At 37.4% G+C, this 21,831-nt stretch overlaps 1 protein-coding gene across 50 annotated transcripts in view; it reads right to left on the minus strand.

The window, feature by feature from the left end:
* Nucleotides 1-213: 213 nt before the first annotated feature.
* The window catches only part of ANK2 (ankyrin 2), a 543,251-nt gene continuing 521,633 nt past the window's right edge, over nt 214-21,831 (minus strand). For 22 of the 50 annotated variants that reach the window (XM_072755436.1, XM_072755431.1, XM_072755441.1 and 19 more), the window contains 11 exons: nt 20,346-20,420; nt 18,295-18,426; nt 17,215-17,358; nt 13,831-14,116; nt 11,954-12,242; nt 9,482-9,574; nt 8,900-8,983; nt 8,647-8,811; nt 7,481-7,663; nt 6,027-6,118; nt 214-2,488 (listed from right to left, as the gene is read on the minus strand). In XM_072755436.1, coding sequence (XP_072611537.1) covers nt 2,305-2,488; nt 6,027-6,118; nt 7,481-7,663; nt 8,647-8,811; nt 8,900-8,983; nt 9,482-9,574; nt 11,954-12,242; nt 13,831-14,116; nt 17,215-17,358; nt 18,295-18,426; nt 20,346-20,420 — 1,727 coding nt within the window. In that variant the 3' untranslated portion in view covers nt 214-2,304. The remainder of the gene's footprint in view (nt 2,489-6,026; nt 6,119-7,480; nt 7,664-8,646; nt 8,812-8,899; nt 8,984-9,481; nt 9,575-11,953; nt 12,243-13,830; nt 14,117-17,214; nt 17,359-18,294; nt 18,427-20,345; nt 20,421-21,831) is intronic. The other 28 variants (XM_072755468.1, XM_072755462.1, XM_072755465.1 and 25 more) reach the window with 3 other exon arrangements.

Genomic DNA, 21,831 nt, shown 5'->3' on the forward strand with positions numbered 1-21,831 from the left:
TTTTGAGGGCAAGGACAAAAATCTTTCTACCCATTTCAGTGCTTATATACAGTGTTGGGCATATAGCATATTCAGTCACTAAATAAAAATTAGAAGGGAAAGAGCATTCTGTGCCCCTTCTGTGGCTTCATACCCATGTCATCTCCTTAATAACCTCTTATCTCATGAAATCACAGACTTAGTGATAAAGAAGAATAAATTACTGTTGCCACATTTAACACTTGTACATTTTATTTAATTAAATCAGCCATTGTACACATTGCAGCTATGTATTGTTAGTGTTGTATTTTTTTTCCATTAACTAATACATGCCCTCATAGATATATTCAATTAGTGTTATCACCATGGGAACAAGATGCTGATTCATCAACTGAAAATTCACTTCTTCTCACAGTATTCAAGTTTTTTGATTACACAGCAAAAATCAAAAATCAAAAAAAGGTGAATAACCATTATGTTGTTACACAGACATCATCTGCACTGCAAATAACACAACAGAAATGCTTTTCTTGAGCTCCAGTGAAGGTTTTGACAAGAAGGCCATGGCGTGTCTCAAAAAGTTTCACCATGAGCCGCTCTCATTTTGGCTGCCAAAGAAAGCTTTATTTCCTATCCAACTGCCAAAAAGTGCTAGCATTTGAGGCTTAAGAGATTTGGCTTGTGGGAAACCTCCCTCCCAGGAAATTTTCTCCCTTGGCAACATTACTTGAAATGATGAAGTGCCATTGTTTGTCACATTTGTTTTTGACATTCGGAGCAGTGAGTCATTTTTGCACAACAGGAAAAGACCAGATAGAATTGGAAAATGTTCAATCCCTGGAGGATAGACTCTTTTTTTTTTTTAAATTTCATCTTCATTGAATATACTTTTCTTTAACAAATAACTGATTCGAAATGTATACTGTTTATATGAATATATTTGTGAATATATATATATGTTAAAATGCTACACAGCTTCAACCACTAGAGGAATAAGGAATAGGACATGGAAATCACTCAGATGATTAAAGTTCCTTCTTTGAAACAAAAAAAGTGCACAAATGCACTTCAGAGTTTCCAAGGGAGTTTGGATTTCAAATAAATAAATCAAAAATTTTAACCAAAACCAAATTGGTAAGGATTTCTCAACCTTGTCTGCAAGCTAAAAAACAGACCTAGTGGAAAAGTGAAAAGTGCTTGCTCAGGGTCAAAAGAATGAAAACCATCAGTGTGATCAGAAGAGGAGTTTTGACTGTGGTTTTGATTTTTAAATGCTACATGCAGGTATTAGAGAAGATATAAACCCGGGCGGGGGGTCAGGGGAGGGGAACCACTCCAACATGGTGAAGGAGTTAAACCTTTTGCGTAGAGGGTAAATCTGGTTTCCAATGAATTATCTACAGTGCAGTGGCCAGAAGAAAGTACCACCAATAAGACAGCGTGGTTTGCTAAAGCAGCAATGAAAACTGGAAAACTACAGTAGTTATAGCTTTTAAAATACCCTGCCAATGTGTCCAAAATCTAAAAGACCTGAAGATGCTAGAACGCCACCAGCTGTGGCTGCTAGCAGCTGAATACCTCATTGATTCCTTCCTTTAGCCGTCTGCTCCCCTCTCCCCTCCCTCAGAGTGGCTGTTGGAGAATCCTAAATCAAGGCTGGCCAGCACCAGCAGTAAGTGCTTAGTTAGGATAGTTCCTTGAGGTTATCAACCCATCTTTAACTAGGAGCAATGGCTACTCTGGAAGTTCTAAGGACATGGTAGGTCTGAAGTGCTTCTTTTGCAGTAGAACTGTATTATCATTCGATTGTGTTAGCAATATCTTAATTAACCATTCATTGTTCAGCAATTTCTAGAGGCCTTTTATTCCATGATGCCCAGTGTAGTTATGATAGGCAGTGGTTTTAATTTTAATATGTTGTTCATCTGAGCATTTTAGCTATATACATGGTATAAGGATATCCCATGGAAGGACTCCTAGATAGCATCACTTGAAGAGGTCTGTAGGTGAAGTTCTTCTGATCGATGGATTTTCATGGAGCTTGTGCAGGAGCAAAGAACAATGGAGGTGGCCAGTTCCCAGTTTAGCACAGACACAACAAAGTAGTGGATACAGCATCCAGTCTGAAGGATGCTATCTTTGGTCACAAATTAGCTTACAGTCAGAGAGAGGACGGGGAAAAACTGAAACAAAATGCGGTGTGTATTTGCTCAAAGTGGAAGTGTCAGGGTATCCCATGAGGCCGGTTAGGTCACTCTGCTAATGACGCGGGAAGTTGCATATTGAGTGAATGTGTGGTTTCTGGTGTGAGGACTGGGCAGCCCCTCACTTGGCCTCTGGCTTCGAGTCCTCCTTGCAGAAATGCCGAAGGAGTTGCTGGAGGTCGCGCTGGAGGTCATCTTGGTCTAGTGCTTCTGGTACATCCTCCAGGTGCTCCAAGTAAATGCGTTTTCCATGCTGGTCCTTCACCACAGCCCTCTTCTGTGTACTGGCTTTACTCATTGTTGTCCTGGAGGAAAGCGACAAGAGAGAATTATGCTTTCTTTACTAAAAGACAGCCACCATCTTTGGAATGGGGGTAACCGTGACATGAAAGTACTTTACTGTCCTACCTCCGGATAATTCTACACTGAGCTATTAGTTGAACAACAGCCATCTTTCCACATTTGTCTTTGAAACATGGCTTCTTCTATCTGATGTGAGTCATGAAGTGTTTTAAAGTGTTTTGGAACAAAGAGTATTTTTTAAAACTTAAGGAACTATTTCAAATAAATAAAACCATGCTTTAATGTGATTCTCTCCAAAAGTAACCATCCAATCATTCATGTTTTGTTCAAGGCACACTGATTTGGAAAGCTTGGCTTGGGGCACCTGAGTGGTGCAGTTGGTTGGGTATCTGACTCTTCATTTTGGCTCGGGTCGTATTCTCAGGATCATGGGAATGAGCCCTGCATAAGTCTTCCCACTCAGTGGGGATCTGTTTGAGAATCTCTCCCTCCTTCTGCCTTTCCTGCTCATACTCTTTTTCTAAAATAAACAAATCTTAAAAAAAAAAAAAAAGAAAGGAAAACTTGGCTCATCCTGAAACAGGGATTCCATATGTACTTCTTGACAGGCTGAGAATAGTTCTTGATTTGTGTAGAGGGTAAATCTTTTTTTTTGAAACACCTTCACTGCCAGCTTACTCCTTAGAGTTGCATCCTGTTCTAGGAAAATTTTTCCATGGACACAGATCTTTAAAACTGGAATCCTCTTCTATCAACATAGAGGAAGGTGACTACCAGTGAGAGATGAAGGTCTGCCCAGATATTGAAACCCCATCTGAAGATGGTGGGGAAGAGAGAGGAAAGAAAAAAAACACCGAGACAAATTCTTCCTCCATCTGCTCAGATCTCCATGGACTTTGCCCATTTTTGGTCTTCTACGCCATTGAACAGTCTGCTGCTTTCTTGGTTCCCTCTTAACTAGTGATTACTCGACAAAGGGGCTATGATGTACTGTGATATTTTGTACTATTTTCCTGTATCCCTACTTGAAAACGATTATGCTGTAATTTGTACATCCTCTCTTCTTCTCACTACTTCTAAATATAATTATTCATTCCGTAAATATGTGGTGAACATTTTTATGTGCCAGGCACTATTATTATAATGAATAAGGAAAATGAATCTCAGAGATTTTAAGCAATGCTCCAAATACAAAATAACAGTTAGTATGAAGTGGGGCCAAGACTCAAAGATTCCAGAGCCTGAATCCCTACCATGATGCCATGCATCTTCATTGAAAACCATGGAAGAAATGAGCAGTTTTCATGACTTTACCCAGCATTTTTCTTATTGATTCCTAGTGTTAAAGAGCTAGAGGTTCTGCTCTCATCATTATTCTGCCTTCTAACACTGTCATGCATTTAAAATCATTTTTATTTATTTATTTTTTTAAATGACTTCTATTAGCTGAAATGTTTTCAGCTTTCTTTTGGGCATCTTTGTTTCCTTCTTTCTCCTCTCATGTTCTCTTCTTCTCTCCCTTCCTTTGACACCACAAGAATTATTTTGTATCTGAAAACAAATCTGTTCCTTTAAAAATTATTTATATATTTGAGAGAGAGAGGGAAAGAGTTGGGAAGGAGGTACAGGGAGAGAGAATCTTTAAGCAGGCTCCCCACTGAGCATGGAGCTCAATATGGGGCTCAATCCTGGGACCCTGAGATTATGACCTAAGTCAGACACTTAACCGACTGAGCCACCCAGGCACACTAAATTTGCTCTTCTTATAAAAGGTCAAATCTGGTTCCAATGGTTGACATCAGATCATGTTTGTTTTTTTTTTAAAAACTATGTAGCACCTATAATTTTTCTTCTCCCAAAAGGCAAATATCTGACTATTTCTGCCAAGAGCTAAGAGAAGCCTTCATGGCACTGGTGTGGGGGGATAAGCTTTATTCACAGGACAATCCCTGATATTTTGTGCAGATATGTGTAGATGAATGTGTTTATGAGTATGCATATGCATATTCTTCAAGCAGTGAAATGAATCTACCCATTATGCATATCAGGGGAGCAGTGGGCATCATGAAATGTCTTCAGCAACATACAAGATAAAGTGTTATACATGACAAATACAGTTCCAGTACTAAATAGCTATAGAATTTAAGTGAGTTATCTGTATCTTTGGCTTCAAATTCACCAGTTGTAATTGAGAACTTTGGATTAACTCATCTCTAAATGTATTCCAATTTAAACATCTCATGATGCTAGGATATGTACATGGTTTATATGGCTTTGTCTGAGTAACTGAATAAAAGACTTAAATGTTTAGAGTACAGAAGTGCCTGGGTGGCTCAGTGGGTTAGCGTCTGCCTTCTGCTTAGGCCATGATCTTGGGGCCCTGGGATCGAGCACCACATCATGCTCTCTGCTCAATGGGGAGTCTGCTTCTCCCTCTCCCTGTCTCTTTCTCTTTCTCAAGTAAATAAATAAAATCTTTTTTTAAAAAAGTTCAGAGTATAAAAAGCATTTATCCTTAGTTTATGTAGCATTTTTATAGTTCTCTTGGCAATTATACCCTTAAATTCTTAGCTGCTGTGGTTGTTCACATGCGATTGGAGGACGGAATTGTGATAGAACCTTTAATTCACTGTTCTAATTATTATGTTCTACAGGCTAAAAATAGCTTTGTAGAGTACTATAAATGACAATCTTTTTCTTCTTTACAATGACATGGAAAGCACAATAGTAACTTGAGTTTCCATTGTGTCTTTTCACTGAGAAGCAGAGAGCACTTTATCAGCATGGTGCTGCTAGAGGACCAGAGACAAGGGCCAGGAGACAAGGCAAGGGTACTGAAGTTCATACATCAAATTGGTGGTAGGGGTGGGCTGACCAGAGCGTTTCACAGCTGGTCCCCTTTTATAGGTGCAAAAGTGAGCTGCTTACTGCTTTTATGATTCTTTCTTAACTTAGTAGATTCCCTGGTTTCAGTACTGCTAGGTACATTCAGGTTTGTTGGTATCAAACTCATGCTCATGTTATTTGCCACTCACATGCCAGATCATGAATTAGCTCAAAGCTTTTAGAAGGAGCTAAAAACAAAACAAAAACAAAAACAAAAACAAAAAAAAAAGAAGAAAAAAACCTTAAGCATGTACCACACAAAGTTATGATTTGCTAAGATTGAGCTGAAGGCAGCTGGTCACAAGATTAATTTGTGAGCAGTTGATTAGATTCCTCTTCATATGTGCTCCAAATCTATCAACACAATGGACTATCCCAGGCAGTTGGCCTCAGCAAAACTGATGACTTGATAAAACCCAAGGAGTGATTGTGTAAACAGGTGTCTCATTCTCAAGCCTTAGTAATACCTTCAAAGCATCTATAGGTATGACACATTGACAGATCTACCATTTGACAAAAGTGTACAATACAGAGAGAGTTGAAAGTTCCCAAAGGATGTTAGGGTATATGTAGGGGCTCTGTTTTTCTTTTCTTAAAATTGGAGAAAAATTTAAGGTGTTAGTTGGCAAAGCGTAACCCCATGCTAACCCAAACCTTTTAATTATTGATCCATCCTCTTTCAGAATTTCATTCTCTACTAAACTGGGGAGGTGCACTTTCATGTGGCTACCTGTATAACTCAAAGCCTGAAGTAAGAAAAAAGAAAACAGGACAAAACCCATCATAAACCATAGACTTAGAAATAATCTATTACTTTGCTTAATTGATAATAAGTATAAAAATATATATTTGAAAGGATAAGTAAAAACAATATTAGGATCAAATGCAAGTATTGAATTTTATTTAAATTTCTCCCACTTGTGAGGGACATGCATTATAATGCTTCATAAATGCTGGTAAATAATAGCTGAACTGATTGACTTTTATTTTCTCCTCATTTCATCTTCCTTCCTTTCCCAGTGGAGACTCCACTGGTAAATATAATGATCAGAGACACAATAAGCAACAAATAAATACGGTCTACAGTGTACAACTCACATAATTCATCTTTTGATTATCCAAGGTCAAAATGCTTCCCTTAAAAGTATTTCATTAAGGTATGCTTTTCAAATCCCAATGCATTCATATATAATCCTAACGCATACCATGGGTATAGATGAGGACACACGTGTAACATTTAACTTCAAAATGTCTCAATAGCAAAAAATGTTTGGTGGATGTTTGCATATGCCCACAATCCCTTAGTCAAAACCCTTGGGACCAGCTGTGTTTCAGAATTCAGAATTTTTTCTTTTTGGATTTTAGGAAGGTAGTATGATATATACAATGTACATTCTAATACCCCAGAAGGGGTTGGGACAGCATCCTGCAATCAAACTCATAAATAAACAAATAAACAGCAAAACATGAATATTCATTCTAGGTAGGACAAAGAAAAAAAAAAACCCTCCATGTCAGCTGATCTTAAGTTTCACTGCCCAATTAGCTTGCTACTAACTTAGAAAATTTGTTTTGGTTTTCAGAATTTTTGGATTCTTGTATCCTAGGAAGGATCTGTCCCCATAGACTCATTTCCTAATTATTGGAAATTAGAACTTAAATAATTAAAAATGCTTATTTTATTTCTAGGTTTAAAATAAACCTGAACTTTCTTTAATGCCTATCTTTGGAAACATTTGAAAATATCAGCTAGTAATGATAATTTGCAACCTATTCATTTCTTTCTCTTCGTAATTGGGAAGTCACTTCCGGGACTTCCAAGCAAGATGTACGATCATGACCTAATTCTAAAGATTCTGATTCTGATTCAGCTGAAGTCAATGTTGGTCATCTTGATATTTAAAGCATTTATAGTGGCACCAATGAATATCACAAGTTGTGGAAACATTAACTCGCTGTAGAGTTACTCAAACAGGAGTTCTACTCTTGAATTAGTCTGTGCCCTCCCATGAACACATATATGGAATGACATAATGATAAACCATTTTCTTTTTAAACGCAAAGCAAACATAAAACACAAAACCAAAAAAGTGATAATGCTTCTATACCTCTTCAAAGTCATCTTTGGCTGAAGGAAGATCAGTGGCTAAACTAGAATCACCCAGATGTTTCTCCATCCTCTCTCCATGTACCACAGTTGTTTTAACAACTTTGCTGACTCTACGGCCTTCCACTGGTTCAGCCTGAAATTGTGAGGTACTGGACAAAATGCTGGGCTCAGACAAAGTTACCTAATGAATGAAGGACACATGATACACAGTTTCTGACTGACACAATGTAACAGTGATGAATTTTCCTATGTAGAAAACAAAAACACCAAAACCCTATAATGATATATATTGGTCTTCTAAAAACAGTATTTTGGAAAAGAGAAGCAGTTACAAAAAGCATCAATTGGTAATGCTGCTATAATGTACGCAGCACCAAACCAACCACTCATGAGTCACTTGAAAGAAAATCTGTCAGGAAGTATTATGAATGAGAAACCAATTGCTCAGTGCAATGTGGCCATAACAGCTTGTAGATGAACCCTCTCTTTCCAAGTTTAAATGGTTTTGACATTATGAAAATAAAATTAATTCCCAAAGGAGAAACTCTCAAAGATATGAGAAACTGAAAAAGTAGATTTCTAGAGAAATTTTGTGTATAATAATAAAATTTTGAGGATATGAATGAATGCAAAACAGTGAGTATGTCAGAAATTATATGTCAAAGAGGTAAATGTTCCTTAGAGAGAAGTAGAACAGAAAGAAAACTATTGATCAGGGATTCTTGGGATCCTGGCTTTAGTGACTCTAAAATGCATAAGCTTAACTCTCAGATATTTATCTATAGTGCCTTACAGAAGGCTGCCATCCCACCCAGGGAACAAGCACAACAACACAAGAGTAGGCGCTTTGTGTGACATTGTTTGCCAGCAAATGAAAATCTGGTCTTCTAAAATTTGACTTTGGATTTCTGTTGTATGTACTTGACTATGAATTAAACAGGAAATAGAAATAAGAAGGGCCAAAGAGAGATAATGACTATAATGGCTATAAATCTCCTCTATGGCTATTTTAAAATTCCACAAAATCATGAAGAGAAAAACGAATGTGAGCTGAAATCAGGGTGCCATATAAGGGGCCAATAGAGATAAACAACTGCACCCACCTCTTCTGACTCTAATTTATACTTCTCCATAAAACCAGGTTGGAGAATCAGATGATCTTACCTCTGACTGTTCGATGTCACTCTTTAATACAATGCGCTTCATGACTTTGGAATAGACATCTCCTTCCTCAATGCTGATGGGTCCCTGTGCCGTTCCCTGCATCGTAACCTCCTCTTTCTCTGTGCCATCAGAGGATACATACCGCCTAATGATTTTTCTAGTGACCTGAAAGATATTTTATTCATGCAGCTCGTCTTTGAGCGGCAGTACCGGGGTACTGGTAAGTTTGACATCAACCACATTAGATTAATACCTTCTTTACCACAGTGTGTCCGTGCTCATCAATGTATTCTTCTTCTGTGACTGTTTCTGGGGGTATGTCAGGCATATCATCTCCCTAAATGGTTGAGAGAAAAGGGTCACTTTGGTGTTTGGTACCAATTCTGAGAAACTACTCCCAAGTGCTTATAATGTGAGCCATGTTAGAAAAGGAAGGGAGCTACTAAGAAGCACTGCTGAGATGCCAAGTCCTGTCGAGTAGTATGTTTAAAAGAAAGGGAAAAAAATGGGTAATAACATGCTTAGGAGAACTGGACCAAAGTTAGGTGTAAAACAAACAAACAAACGAACAAAAACAGACAAGCGAGGTGAGGTGGGTGGGAGTGAAGAAGCACTCTTGCTCTTGCTGTTCGCTCTCTTGGAGGTGGGCTGCCAATGTCATCACTGCTGCATTTTTTTTTTTAAACAAACCAAACTTAGGAGAGTTAAAGGATCTGCTTTTGAATGGCCATGCACTACCTAAAGAGCATGCCAAGCCCTCAATGCTCCAGGTCTATCACTCTCTGAGGACTATGGGGACAGAAGCGTCCCAGACGTGCAGTAATGTAACTGGTACCTGAATAATCACTCGTCGGCGGACAACCCTGGTAGTTACCATCGCCTCCTCATCTGAGCTGGCCTCCAGCTCACCTAATTCCTCTGTTAGCTCCTGGTGGAAGCATGGAAGCATTGTTTTGTTTAACATGCTAAGGAATGTCTTCACTACTGGTTTCTGCTTTAGTTCACACTGTTTTCTCAAAGTCTCATTCATGGAAGCTTTGGTGGAAAAGCCAGCAGGGCAAACAGGTGTGTGCCTATCTCACATTTTGATAAGAAGATAGTTTTGTGTTCATGAATGAAAAAAAAATCTGGAATTCTGAAAGCTGTCTGAGTGCCCATCTGTCAAAATCTGTCAGAAGAAATAAGCAGCTTGTCCACATCACTTCTTAGACTTAAATTCCTGATAAATAACTAGATGTAAACACAGAAGTTAAGCAGCACAAACAACACTTGTAAGCCACTGACACTCAGGCTTAGTCTTGAAATGATTAACCCACAGGTTAATCTATATTAACCATATTTAACCCATATTTCTATAAAATAACTTATGCTTGGAGCACAACTTTCTGCAAAAAGTCAGTATTTCCTAATAGTTGTTATCTAGCCAGTAAAGCATCTCCCTGGGAACAAAGGAGGCAGGCTATGAATATTAGACTCGTTCTGCAGAGAAGTTAAGGTGCACTGGCCAGTCTGATATTATGGGTCTGGCCCTGAGTCAGAGATGGAATTTAAAACATAATTTTAGATTAGAACATATATCTTGGGGGCATTCTGTCAATGTACTCTTTCTCAAGGGGATGCTATTTTTTTTTTTAAAGAAAACTCAATGAAATTTTTCCAACATATTTTTAAATATCTGGTATATTTCTATATGCTTTTCTACTAAAAGAAAACATGTAAAATCTAAGCCAAATTATACTTTAAATATATTCAGGAATCTACTGCCTAGAAATATGATCAGCAAGAAAAGTGATTGAAATTGGATCCTCAAGATAGGGTCATGAGAAGTTAAGGGTCAAACTAGGAAGCATCACAGAGATAATTGGATATTCATCATGAATAAATGGAATGGGTCTGTATAAAGTGGAATACAGAAGGACTTATCAAAATTTCTTTATGTGCATTGAAAGAGTAAATGAATTATCCAAATAATTGTTTGAGATCTATGCTTCATTTAGCCAATAGATTCTTAGGCTAAATTTAGTTAACTTTTAGGTCCAGATAGCATCTTTGAAACATTTTTACTAGAATTCATTTAAGATAAGAACTTGGGAGATGAATAATTCTATGTAAACTTAAAATAAAATTCCATTCATGGGATGAATTCATTATTTAAGATAACTGCCAAAATTGGGACACAGTTTTCATTCGTCTGAACCTCTCCTAATTTTAGTTATGATTTTAGATAAATCCTGCAGATTTATGAGCAGATGTCATCCTCACGGTGAACAAAAATAAATGTGAGCCTTCAGCCTGCAGATAAGTTGTACTCTTTTCCTCAAAGTTTCAGTTCCTTTATATAACTCATTCTCTACTACTGAGACATATAGTAATGCTTTAAAAACACTTTGATGTAGAAAATGTTTTTGGATTCTAAAAGGAAAAATATAGAATTTAATTGATATTAAATTACGTTTAACGCAAAAAGATCCTGGCACTTTCTTCTGTGCATGAGAATCATCTAGGGAGTTACCTAAAATACAGATTCTGGGTCCCCCTTCCCTCTCTGAGGTTCATTTCGATTTACAAGCTCTGAGGAGGGCTCAGACCCCGCCAGTTAATGCTGAGGATGTGGAGAGATTAGAATATGTTTTGAGAATAAATGGTTTATGTGAATTTCTTAATATGGTCTCCACCTCTCTTCAGAACATCAGAACTCATTTAATGACAAAGGAAAGGGTGTGATGCAAGCTCCTACTCCAGTCAGGTATTCCGATATTCTCAATCAGCAAGAAGTTGAGAAACAGTGTCCTTTTTTCAAAATCATTTTAAAAACAGATATAAGGAGATCTATTTTGGAAATCATCTTTCCTTTAATGAGAAAATTTTGTTTGAGGAGGTAAACCCCACTAAATATCCACAATCTGCGTGCTCATCAGCTGACAGCACAGACAGATCTAATCAGAGTCTGCCTGCCACACGTTTCCACGGCTGGCACTTACCTGAGGCCCTGCTCATCCCTCTTACTAGTCTTCAAGCCCATGGTTATCAATTTTTAAAAGTTACATCCAGGCATCTTGTTTCACACCAGGGTTCATTTTCCTTAGGAAATGGTTTTCCAATTAGAGTTCACGATCAAGTAGCTAGAATTGGAACGTGTATCATTTTTTTTCTAGATTCTCTAGGCCTCAGGTTTTAAAAGGGATTGAGAGGTTCACATGACCCAGGTTAATTTTTTCAGAGAAAACATAAGCCATCAGAGAAAAGGAAACTGGGGAAGATTTGTAGCTTCACTGCCTGTGGGCAGGGAAATGGAGTACATTCTTACCTTATGGAAAGCTGCATCTTCATCAGGTCTTTCAAGTATCTGTGACTGGTCATCAGCAGATTCCACTATCACCAGGCTGGTTTTCCGAGGACTCTCCTCCCCACGTTCTGGGGGCTCTTCGGGTTCTTGTATGATAGGAGAATCTCCGTGCTCGCTAGATGTTGGGGTCTGGAGGTATGGCCTCTCCTCCTCAGGAGGGGTCCTGATTTCCTCAGGTGTCTTGCTGGGAGAGGCAGATTCAGCTGTAGGCTTTTGAGTCTCTGACACTTCCGTCCCTGGGGTTGTCACACTGAAACAGAGAAGCCAAGTTATAGCATGAAAGCATATGCATTTTTCGTCCTGCCGAAGCAAGGGAATTGGAAGGAAAGATGGAATTTACCTTCATGGTCCAGGGAAGTCATGTTAAGTTACTGCACATTGATCTAGCATTGACTGAGAAAGGTGTATTCTAGAGATAAAAAATTATCCTAAAATGTATTACCATTTCCTAATTTCTACAAAGTATATAAATTATAATTTCATCTTTTCTTTGATAACTGAAGGTGAACTTGAAGATTTGAGAAAGTTTATATAACAAAGACCTGTAAATAATAAGGTTTTCGAGGCAAGAATCAAAGTTTGGGAAAAAAATTTAAAAACCAATATATAAACCCTACGTTAATATCATTATCATAACTGTAAATATATAGAATCTTATTATACCTCTGGAAAACTATAGGACTTCATGGAAAGACCTGGTTAAAACTTTTTCTACTGTTATAATTTGGAGTTACTCCAATGCAATCTTTATACTCTGATTTTCTAAATAAGAAAAATCTCTGCTTTTTTTTTTTTAACTTACTGTACATTATTGTCACTCCATAGATATTAAATGCCCCAAGTGCTTCTCTGATATGCCCTCTTTGCTTCCCACCTGTTTCTTTCTCTTTCTTTTTCTTCTCTTCCCTAAAATCTAAAGGTAGTTGGGAGGGTGGTGGTTCAGTGGAAATACAGATGATTTTATTATTCACTTCATTCTCTTTTCAAGTTCCAGTGACCCCAGCACAAAACTCACTTAATGACAAGAGAAATGCTCTGATGCAATCTCCTGACACACTGTTCTCAGATTTCAGGGCTGGGGACACAATTTCCTTTTGCATAGTCTGTTTTCTTTCTCTAAATAACAAGTGCCATTTAAACAACTCTTTCTCCTTCGCTTCTATAAAAGCCCAGAACTTGGGTTCTGAGATGCCTGTTCTGTAGCTTCCTTTGGCCGGAAGCTCTCCCAAAGACTTTCTTTACTCCCACTCTGATCCCATCCCACCTTATTTTAATAGTCTGTCTTTCTGTGTGAATAATCTGTGCTGTGTTTCCAATTTTACTGCTGGCCACCCCATCGCTTTGGTGAAACACACTGAGAGCTGCTTCACTGTACGCTGCCACTGTTCACACTCTCAACGAGCCAGGGACAACTGGCACCTGTCCAAGCACTACAGAGAAGTGAGGGGCAGTACTCTAATGAGTAATAAGAATGAGGTCCATATGAAATTTTAGAGTTGAAACAATGCTTTCACGCACACATCCTTGACCTGTGACCCTATGAAATGAATAAGGAACATATTAATATAACTTAGAGAGGTGGAAAGAGAAATCAAAAGGGCTTTGGGACTTGCCCAAGGTCACAGGACTGGAAGTTGGTTCCATCAGATCTACCACATGAGGCTGTCACAATAAGGTCTCAACTCTTTTGCTCTTTTTCTGTAGTTCTGGCACTTGTTATTGGTGAGGTTATTTGAAATCCACCTGAAAACCATTTACAGCTGTATATGCCTGGGCACACTTGTCACACTGGCTTGTTTCATAGAATTACATTTGATGGGCTTTCTTTTGACACTCACAAGTACTCTTGCTGACATTCAAGAGATGACTCTTCAGGCAGGCCTTGAGTTTTCCCTGAGAAATCCTGTTGAACTTGCTCCTTGTGAGTTTGGGGAAAGAGCTCTGTTGCTGAGCTGTCCCCCTCAGCTTTGGGGATGCAATCCTGAAAAGTGGAATACCCAACAGAAATGTCTTCCTCTGAGACAATGGGAGGGTGATCACAGGACTCGCTTTCTTTAGAAGCAGCTTGCTCCTCTTTCTGCTTGTGCTGTGCAGTGTTTAGCTCCTCCTGAAGTACTGAGAAGCCTACAGGGGAGAAAATGGAAATTAAGCATTGAATTGAAGCTCACTTATTATTAAACAGGTATTTATTGAGTAACTATTAATGTGCCACATCCTGTGATAGACCCATGGCTACAAAGCTGACCTTCAAGATGCAGATCATCTAGCAATGCTCAGGCAAGTAAGAGTCTATTAAAGTGCAGAGTGACTGGGCCACAGTGCCAGTCAATGAATGCAGGAGCACCCAACTCAGGGTTAAAGAATTAGGAAAGGAAATGCAGAGGGTGTGACATTTTAAGGAGACCTAATGATAAGTAGGCATTGACTGGGATACTGAAGCACAGAAGGTAAGTAGTAAGAACTAGAGTTTAAGAATAATTAATAATAGCTCATACATTCTAAATTGATTATGTGTCAGGCACTGTTCTAGGTGCTTCAAGAGTATTAACTTATATTAACAACACTCTGAAGTTTAATACCCTTTTTATGGAGGGCCTCTCAAGCCAGGCTAAGGAATTTGATTATGTCCAGGGCAGTGAGGAGTCACTGAAAAAATTTTAGCAGAGTTATGACTGAGTTATGTCACTCAACAGATACATATTGAGTATCAACGATGTGTTAGGTGCTGTTTAGACGTTAGACATACAGCAGTGAACAAGATAAAAAAAGTCCTCATTGAAATCTGATTTCTGCAGATATGTATTTATGACAAAATTAGGAGAAAAATAGGAGAAAAAGAAACCAGGCTAAAAGTATAGAGCAAATAGGGTTAGTATTTTAGGTAGACTTGTCAGGAAAGAGTCCTGTTAGGAGAGGATTTTAAGCAGAGGTCTGAATTAAGTTAAAAGACAAAAGGGTACTGATGCTCTGAGGGAAGAACACTCGGGAGTAGAGGAAACAAAAAGGAGCAGAGCCCCAAAGCCTGAGAATACGCAGGGTGCCCAGGGAACAACAGGGAGGCCAGACGGGATTTATGAAAGAAGGAGAGAGATAGGAGAGGGGATAAGCTTTCACTGAACAGTGACACACATCATCATTTAAATCTAGGAAAAGTACGAAGCTACAGAAAGAAACCAAGGAAGAATAGCCAGTAAAATAGTGGGGAAAAAAACATGAAGGGAGGAAAGGGTGAAGAAAATAAGTCAATCGGAGAAGGACAAACAGTGTATGTTCTCATTCATTTGGGGAATATAAATAATAGTGAAAGGGAATATAAAGGAAGGGAAAAGAAATGTTGGGAAATATCAGGAAGGGAGACAGAACATAAAGACTCCTAACTCTGGGAAACGAACTAGGGGTGGTGGACGGGGAGGAGGGCGGGTGTTGGAGGGGAATGGGTGACGGGCACTGAGGTGGACACTTGACGGGATGAGCACTGGGTGTTTTTCTGTATGTTGGTAAATTGAACACCAATAAAAATTAATTAAAAAAAAAAAGAAAATACTATAAGGAGAGGTTTTTTTTTTTTTTTTTGTCAAATGTACTAAGGGGTACATGAGCTAAAGACTGACAAATTACTCACTGTATTTGGGAAAGAAGAAATAATTGGTGAATTTTATGACTGTTTTCCATTGGGTGGTGATGACAAAAGTCTGGCATAGATTCTAGAAATAGTTCTAGAGAGATTAGGAAGACATGAAGTAGATACAGGAAATTTAGGCTATACTTTTAAAGAGATTTTCTATAAAATGGAGAAACAGAACAATCATACAAGGAGGAATATGGGATGAAAGGAGTTGATTGGTTTTGTTTTTAATGCTCAATGCTGTTGAGCATGGTCTAGTTGTAGGAAGCTACAGGGGATAACTATAGGAGTGAGGTCCTTAATTGGATAAAAAGGGGACAAGATCCAGTACAAAACAAGAGATGATGGTTTTAGCAAAGCACAGACATTTCATACAGGAGGGAAAGTAGAGGACAGGCATTAAGATGCACTTAGAGATGCAGATTTTGTGATGAAAGAATATGGGGACCCCTGGGTGAATCAGCAGTTGAGCATCTGACTTCGGCTCAGGGTGTGACCCCAGTCCAGGGATCTAGTCCCACATCGGGCTCCCTGTGAGGAGCCTGCTTCTCTCTCTGCCTATGTCTCTGCCTCTCTCTGTGTGTCTCTCATGAATAAATAAATAAAATCTTAAAAAAAGAAAGAAAGAATATGGACATTTGTTTAGGACGATCCTTATTTTTTCTAAGAAGTAGGAAGCTTGGTCATCGGATTTGAATACAGAGAAGAGAAATGCTAGAGGCTTGAAAGAAGAGAAGGTATAAAATAGAGATAAGAGAGAGAAGAAGAAAGAAAGTGGGTGACCATATAAAAAAAAATAAGAATGGACTAGAGAAACTTTAGTAGGTGGTAGGGCCAAAGGCCAGTAGTCCCAGTGGGTTTGGAGAATTGTTAGTGTGGAAGCAGAAGAGGAAGTAAGCATAATTCTTCAAGTTAGGATGCAGAAGTAGTATGGTCAGTGGTAGTAATATAGTCTTGGTTGTGAGCACTGAAGTAGATAGCTAAAATAAAGTGAAAGACCCAAGTATCAGAAGTGCCTTTAAGGAACTGAAAAAAAAAGGCACTGGATAGGTCATCCATGTTGTTGTTTGTATCCCCTTAAGACTCATGTGATGAAACCCTAATCCCAGTGAGATAGTATTTGGAGGTGGTGCCTTTAGAATGTAATTAGGTCACTGAGGGTAGAGCCCTTAATGGGACTAGTGCCTTTATAAGAGGAGGCCAAAGAGTGAGCTAGATCTCTTTGCCCACGTGTGGACAACAGCAAGAAGATGGCCATCTGCAACCCAAAGGAGGGCCCTCACCAGAACCTGACTATACTGGCATCTTGATCTCTGACTCCCACTCTCTAGAACTGTGAGAAATAAATTTCTCTTGTTTAAGCTACCAAATTTATGGCATTTTGTTATAGCAATCCAAACAGGTTAGGACAATAGTGAAATAATAAAGAATGAGCAATGGTTGGTGAATGAGCAATATGGGTACTTATAAAATGAGAAAAATCACCACTTTGGTGATCACCAAAGTCCACAGACCACCCTCTAAATAAAGGAAGATTTGGTCCAGTTGCCTGAATTAAACACAGGTACAACACACCCACACACACTAATTGTTTGACCTTCACTATGATCCAGTGCAATTGTCTGTTCAATTTCTGCATAGCTATGAGTGATGCGCTCCTGGAGAGGCTCTGTGCTGGCCTCCATGAGATGAACAATATCCATTCGGTTGATCTTAGTGAGACATTCAATGAGATTGGTATCTGGAATATCAGAGAAAAAGCATTTAAAAAGTATTCCTTCTAAAATGTCTTTCATTTAGTTGCCTTACTAAAATTTTAATATTTGCACAGGAAACAACAAAACTTATTAAACGTCTTTGTAAAAAGGAGCAAATAGAAAAGATATGTGTATGAAAAAGTGGGAAAGCATAGGCATAAGCCCCAAAAGTAGAGTTGCCAGATATTAAACAGGACACTGTCAAATTTGAATTTCAGATGAAAACCCAAACAAATTTTAAAGCATAGGTATATCCCAAATACTACCTGGGGATATACTTATATTGAAAAAGTATTTGTTGACTTATTTTTATTTGCCAAATCTGGCAATCCTACCTAGAAGAATGCAATAGAAGGAAAGGCAAATGTAGACTGGCTATAAATAAGGGAGGTCTCTAGGTTGATCTTTAGAGAGACATTAAAGGAAGTAGCAAATTTAGACTAGCTGAAGAATGGGACAAAGTAAAGGTCTTTACCACTTCTCACTTTATTTGATGTGGCCAGCATATTACATACAAATCATTATAAAGAATATCTTCTTGACATCTTTCCCTCATTTAAGTTATTTAGGAGTAATTTAGGAGTAAAGGAAGTAAGAATTGAAGGTAAGGCACTACCAATAAAACAATGACAAATAAAGTAACTGTCCATTCTCATATTTAGAAAATTTTAGGACTTTAAAAACATTCCTGTTAGCAGCCAATGTTTCCACTAATTGGCCTTGTTCAGGGGAATATAGGGTAAGAATTGTCAGCTTATTTTAGAAATGTCAGAGCTCGTTCTCACTTGTTTACAGTAGTATTTCAGATGGATGGCATTCATTATTTTATTATTTTACTGAATTTGCAAGAAAGGGTTGGTGAATAGGCCTTGTATCTCAACCTTTAGTCTAATGTTTTTTACATACAGTTCCCCACCTACCTGTAGCATGTTTGCCATCCCTTTCTAGCCAGTACTTCAAGAGCGCATGACTCTGGTCTTGGAGAGAATTAGGGTTCTCAATTCGAATTTGATGAATTTGTTCCTCAGTGAAATCCAGTTCTCTCGCTAATTCTAGAAAAGAAAATATTACTCCATAAGTACCTTAACTTCAAAGTTTGAGTCTCCACACATGGCTTTGTGATTCAGTAAATGATGCATTCTTTGTATTACTGTAACAGGGTTCCTTTTTTCCCGTATGTATTAGAAGTGACTCTCAACATGCCTTTGTTCTTCTAGACCTAACTGTAGATGGTTTCCTTAAAATTGGTTATAGAATTAATCACTTTCACAGTGGAAACACTAAGTTTGAGGCAACTAATGATAAAATATGTATAATTCCGACCCATTTAATTCCAAAATGCAGACTGGACCATTAATACAGGCTTATACTCTTAACCAAGGTAATGGAAAATAAATTACTGAAAACAGGAGTAATAGACTTTCTCACTTTTAATCATCATTAAGTAACATTTTAAGTACTATAAATCCTATTTCTGTATACTTGGATAAATACTGCCTGTGGTTATATTATGATGGTTGGATAAACTCCTTTCTTTGATTTGATGTCACATAAATAAAAACTCCGGGAAGCATTAATTGACGTAGGGAAAAAGCCACAAATTTTTTCTTTAAAGTCTACCATCAACATTGTATGTGGACACTTATATATTGTGGTGTGTGTGTGTGTGTGTGTGTGTGTGTGTGTGTGTAAAAATAAGTGTCTTCTTTGGAGGGCAATTGGCCAATATCTTTCAAAATTAAAGATATATATATCCTCTATGCAGATATTCAATTCTATTTCTAGTAATATACTCTATAGAGACAGTCATGAAAATATACCAATGCACTAGGATGTTTGTCATTAACAGGAAACAACCTAAATATCCAGTAATAAAGGCCACTGATAAAATTATACTTAGATACAATAAAATTAAATAGCCATTTCAAAGAATGAGATAATATGTCTATGCTGATGGAATATTTATAAGGAGTAGTATTGAGGAAAATTGTGCTTATTTTTATTTTTATTTTTTTTAATTGTGCTTATTTTTAAATAGTACACATACATGTGGGTATTTATATATATATATATATTTTTTTTTTTCCTGAATACATGAGAAAGTGTAAGCAGTTACTTTTGAGGCATAGAGATAGAATATCAGATGCAGGCATGAGAAACTTATTTACACTTTTCATTGTATACCATTTCTGTATGGTTGTAGGGTTTGCATTTTCAACAAGTATATAGATGTTACATTTTATACGCAAATGCACACATACTTAATAAATAAATTAAATAATTCTGAATGTTACCTATTTAATTAGTCAACCAGGGACATTTTGATGTCCTTCCTTCCCCTATAACCCCTATTAAAAAAAAAAATCTGACCAGCATTCAACAATTGTTTAAAAGTGAGGAGATGACTATTCTTTCTGCTTTGTATTACCTTTTTAAGGGTTTTATGGATTTCTATTTATCATATTGATTTTCTAATTTACTTTCCTTTAATAATTTAACATACATTATAATTTATACGCTGAAATAGCCTCATTTCTCAGAAAACTAGTGAAACATCGTATTATATATATTTCAACATGCATCCAAAGCAAATTTGAGTACTGTTCATGATGAAGATATCTGATATAAGATGTCTAAAATAAGAAGCCCTAGATTAAACCTCCAACTAAATTCATGACAATTACATCTAACAATGATTTTGAAACACAGTCATCTCCCCAAAGTTTGAATATCCAAAGCTCTGAAAGGAGGATGGTGACATTGATCTATTCTCAAAATCCCCCACTTTAAAGTTCTATTTTTCTAAATTCCAGAGATAATAAAAGGCCTGCCTGGATTTTCTAGTTCATACTTTATTATTCTTTTTACTATTCCACGTGGTCTTCTTCACTGTTAATGATAGTTGGCTGATGCAATTGTGTTTCCTAAACGAAGCAAGTTCTGTTGAAAAAATGAGTCACACTAATTTTACCTGTCCAGCTGAAGCCAAGGTGATCAGCAATATATGCCAGCCTCTCCTCGATCCGTTCCTGCTCATCCTGTTGATCTATAGAAGGTCAAAAACAGAATGGCCAAAGGTTGTCTATGACAAGAGAGCAACCACAGTACTGATCATCCAAAGAAAGGAAGTCACTTGTCCAAATATTTGATAATAGCACAAGTTAGCTATTATATTTTAAATCATTTTAAATTGTGTGTTTGCCTGATTTCTGGAATGGAATGGGAAATAAATTTAATTATAAATCATGAAAACCAACTGCTTCCATATCTCTTTAATCAAGACTAGTCACAGGCCACATTATACAAGTTGCTGATTTCTAGTAATGTTAGGACTATTTTAAAAAATTTATCTGAGAGAATACTGCCCACCAGAAGACAATCATCCTGTTCACCAAAAAACAGAAAAATCATAAATGGGATATAGAAGTGGAGTAACTGGTTAGGACCTACTATTATTGCCTGTGGCAGCATAGATCACTTCCGGGTCATGTCTGAAAGAAATCACATCCAAGATTCATAAGAGACATAGATCATGGGTTAATCAGGCCATGCTAGGTTTTTTTTTGTTTTTTTTTTTTTTTTTACAGGGTGGCCAGAAACATCTTCCTTGGTCCTGGTGACCTTGGAAGAAGGGAGGATAAAAGCATATGTATTTGTGTCTATTGTATCAATAGGTATAGATGTCTTTTGCGTGAAATTTCTGTCTGCTTACTACTAAGTAAGCTTATATATAACTCCCACAAACTATAATTTCTCCATTCATTTTTAAATCCCATTAATCGATGGGCAGCATTTTAGGCATTATGGCATTTTCTTACAACACAAATTTAAGAATAATAGTCTTCATTGTAGAGATATTGGAAGACCAGAGGCTACTTCTCAAAGCCATCAATGGTTTCCTTTTTTATAATTCCAAGGGTCATCATCCTCTCACGGTCACTTACATCATGCAAAGTTTGAGTTTTTGTTGTCTGCTGCATCTAACTGGAGTACATTCTCCATTTACCTGACACTCTAATGAAAAGCATGTTTGTTTGTTTGTTTGTTTTTTACCTTATATTTGTATTCTTAAAGTTTTTACCAGTGGTATCTGATATCCAGCCTTTTGAGTCAAAAACAGATCCACAACAATTGGAATTTCATGATAATGTGAAATCTGCTTGGGCAAATGGCTTCCTAATGATTACAGAATTATTAAGTACAAATTATTTTAAAGTACTTGAGGGTAAGAAAAAAAAGCAACGAATCCTTACCATATGAAACAAAGCCCAACATATTCATATGCAAAAGCAAAAGTGCTTAATTTGAAGCTAAGCCCAGGACTTCAGAACAACAAAACTCAAAGCTTGCATGGCCTTACGTGCAGCGGCTCGAGAAAGGCAAGATCACCATTGCCTGTTTATCATGTTTATGTTTTCCATAAGCATTCTCATTACTCAATCTTGAGATTGTTTTCA

Source organism: Vulpes vulpes, chromosome 4, assembly GCF_048418805.1.
Source record: "Vulpes vulpes isolate BD-2025 chromosome 4, VulVul3, whole genome shotgun sequence".
Classification (NCBI taxonomy): Eukaryota; Metazoa; Chordata; class Mammalia; order Carnivora; family Canidae; genus Vulpes; species Vulpes vulpes.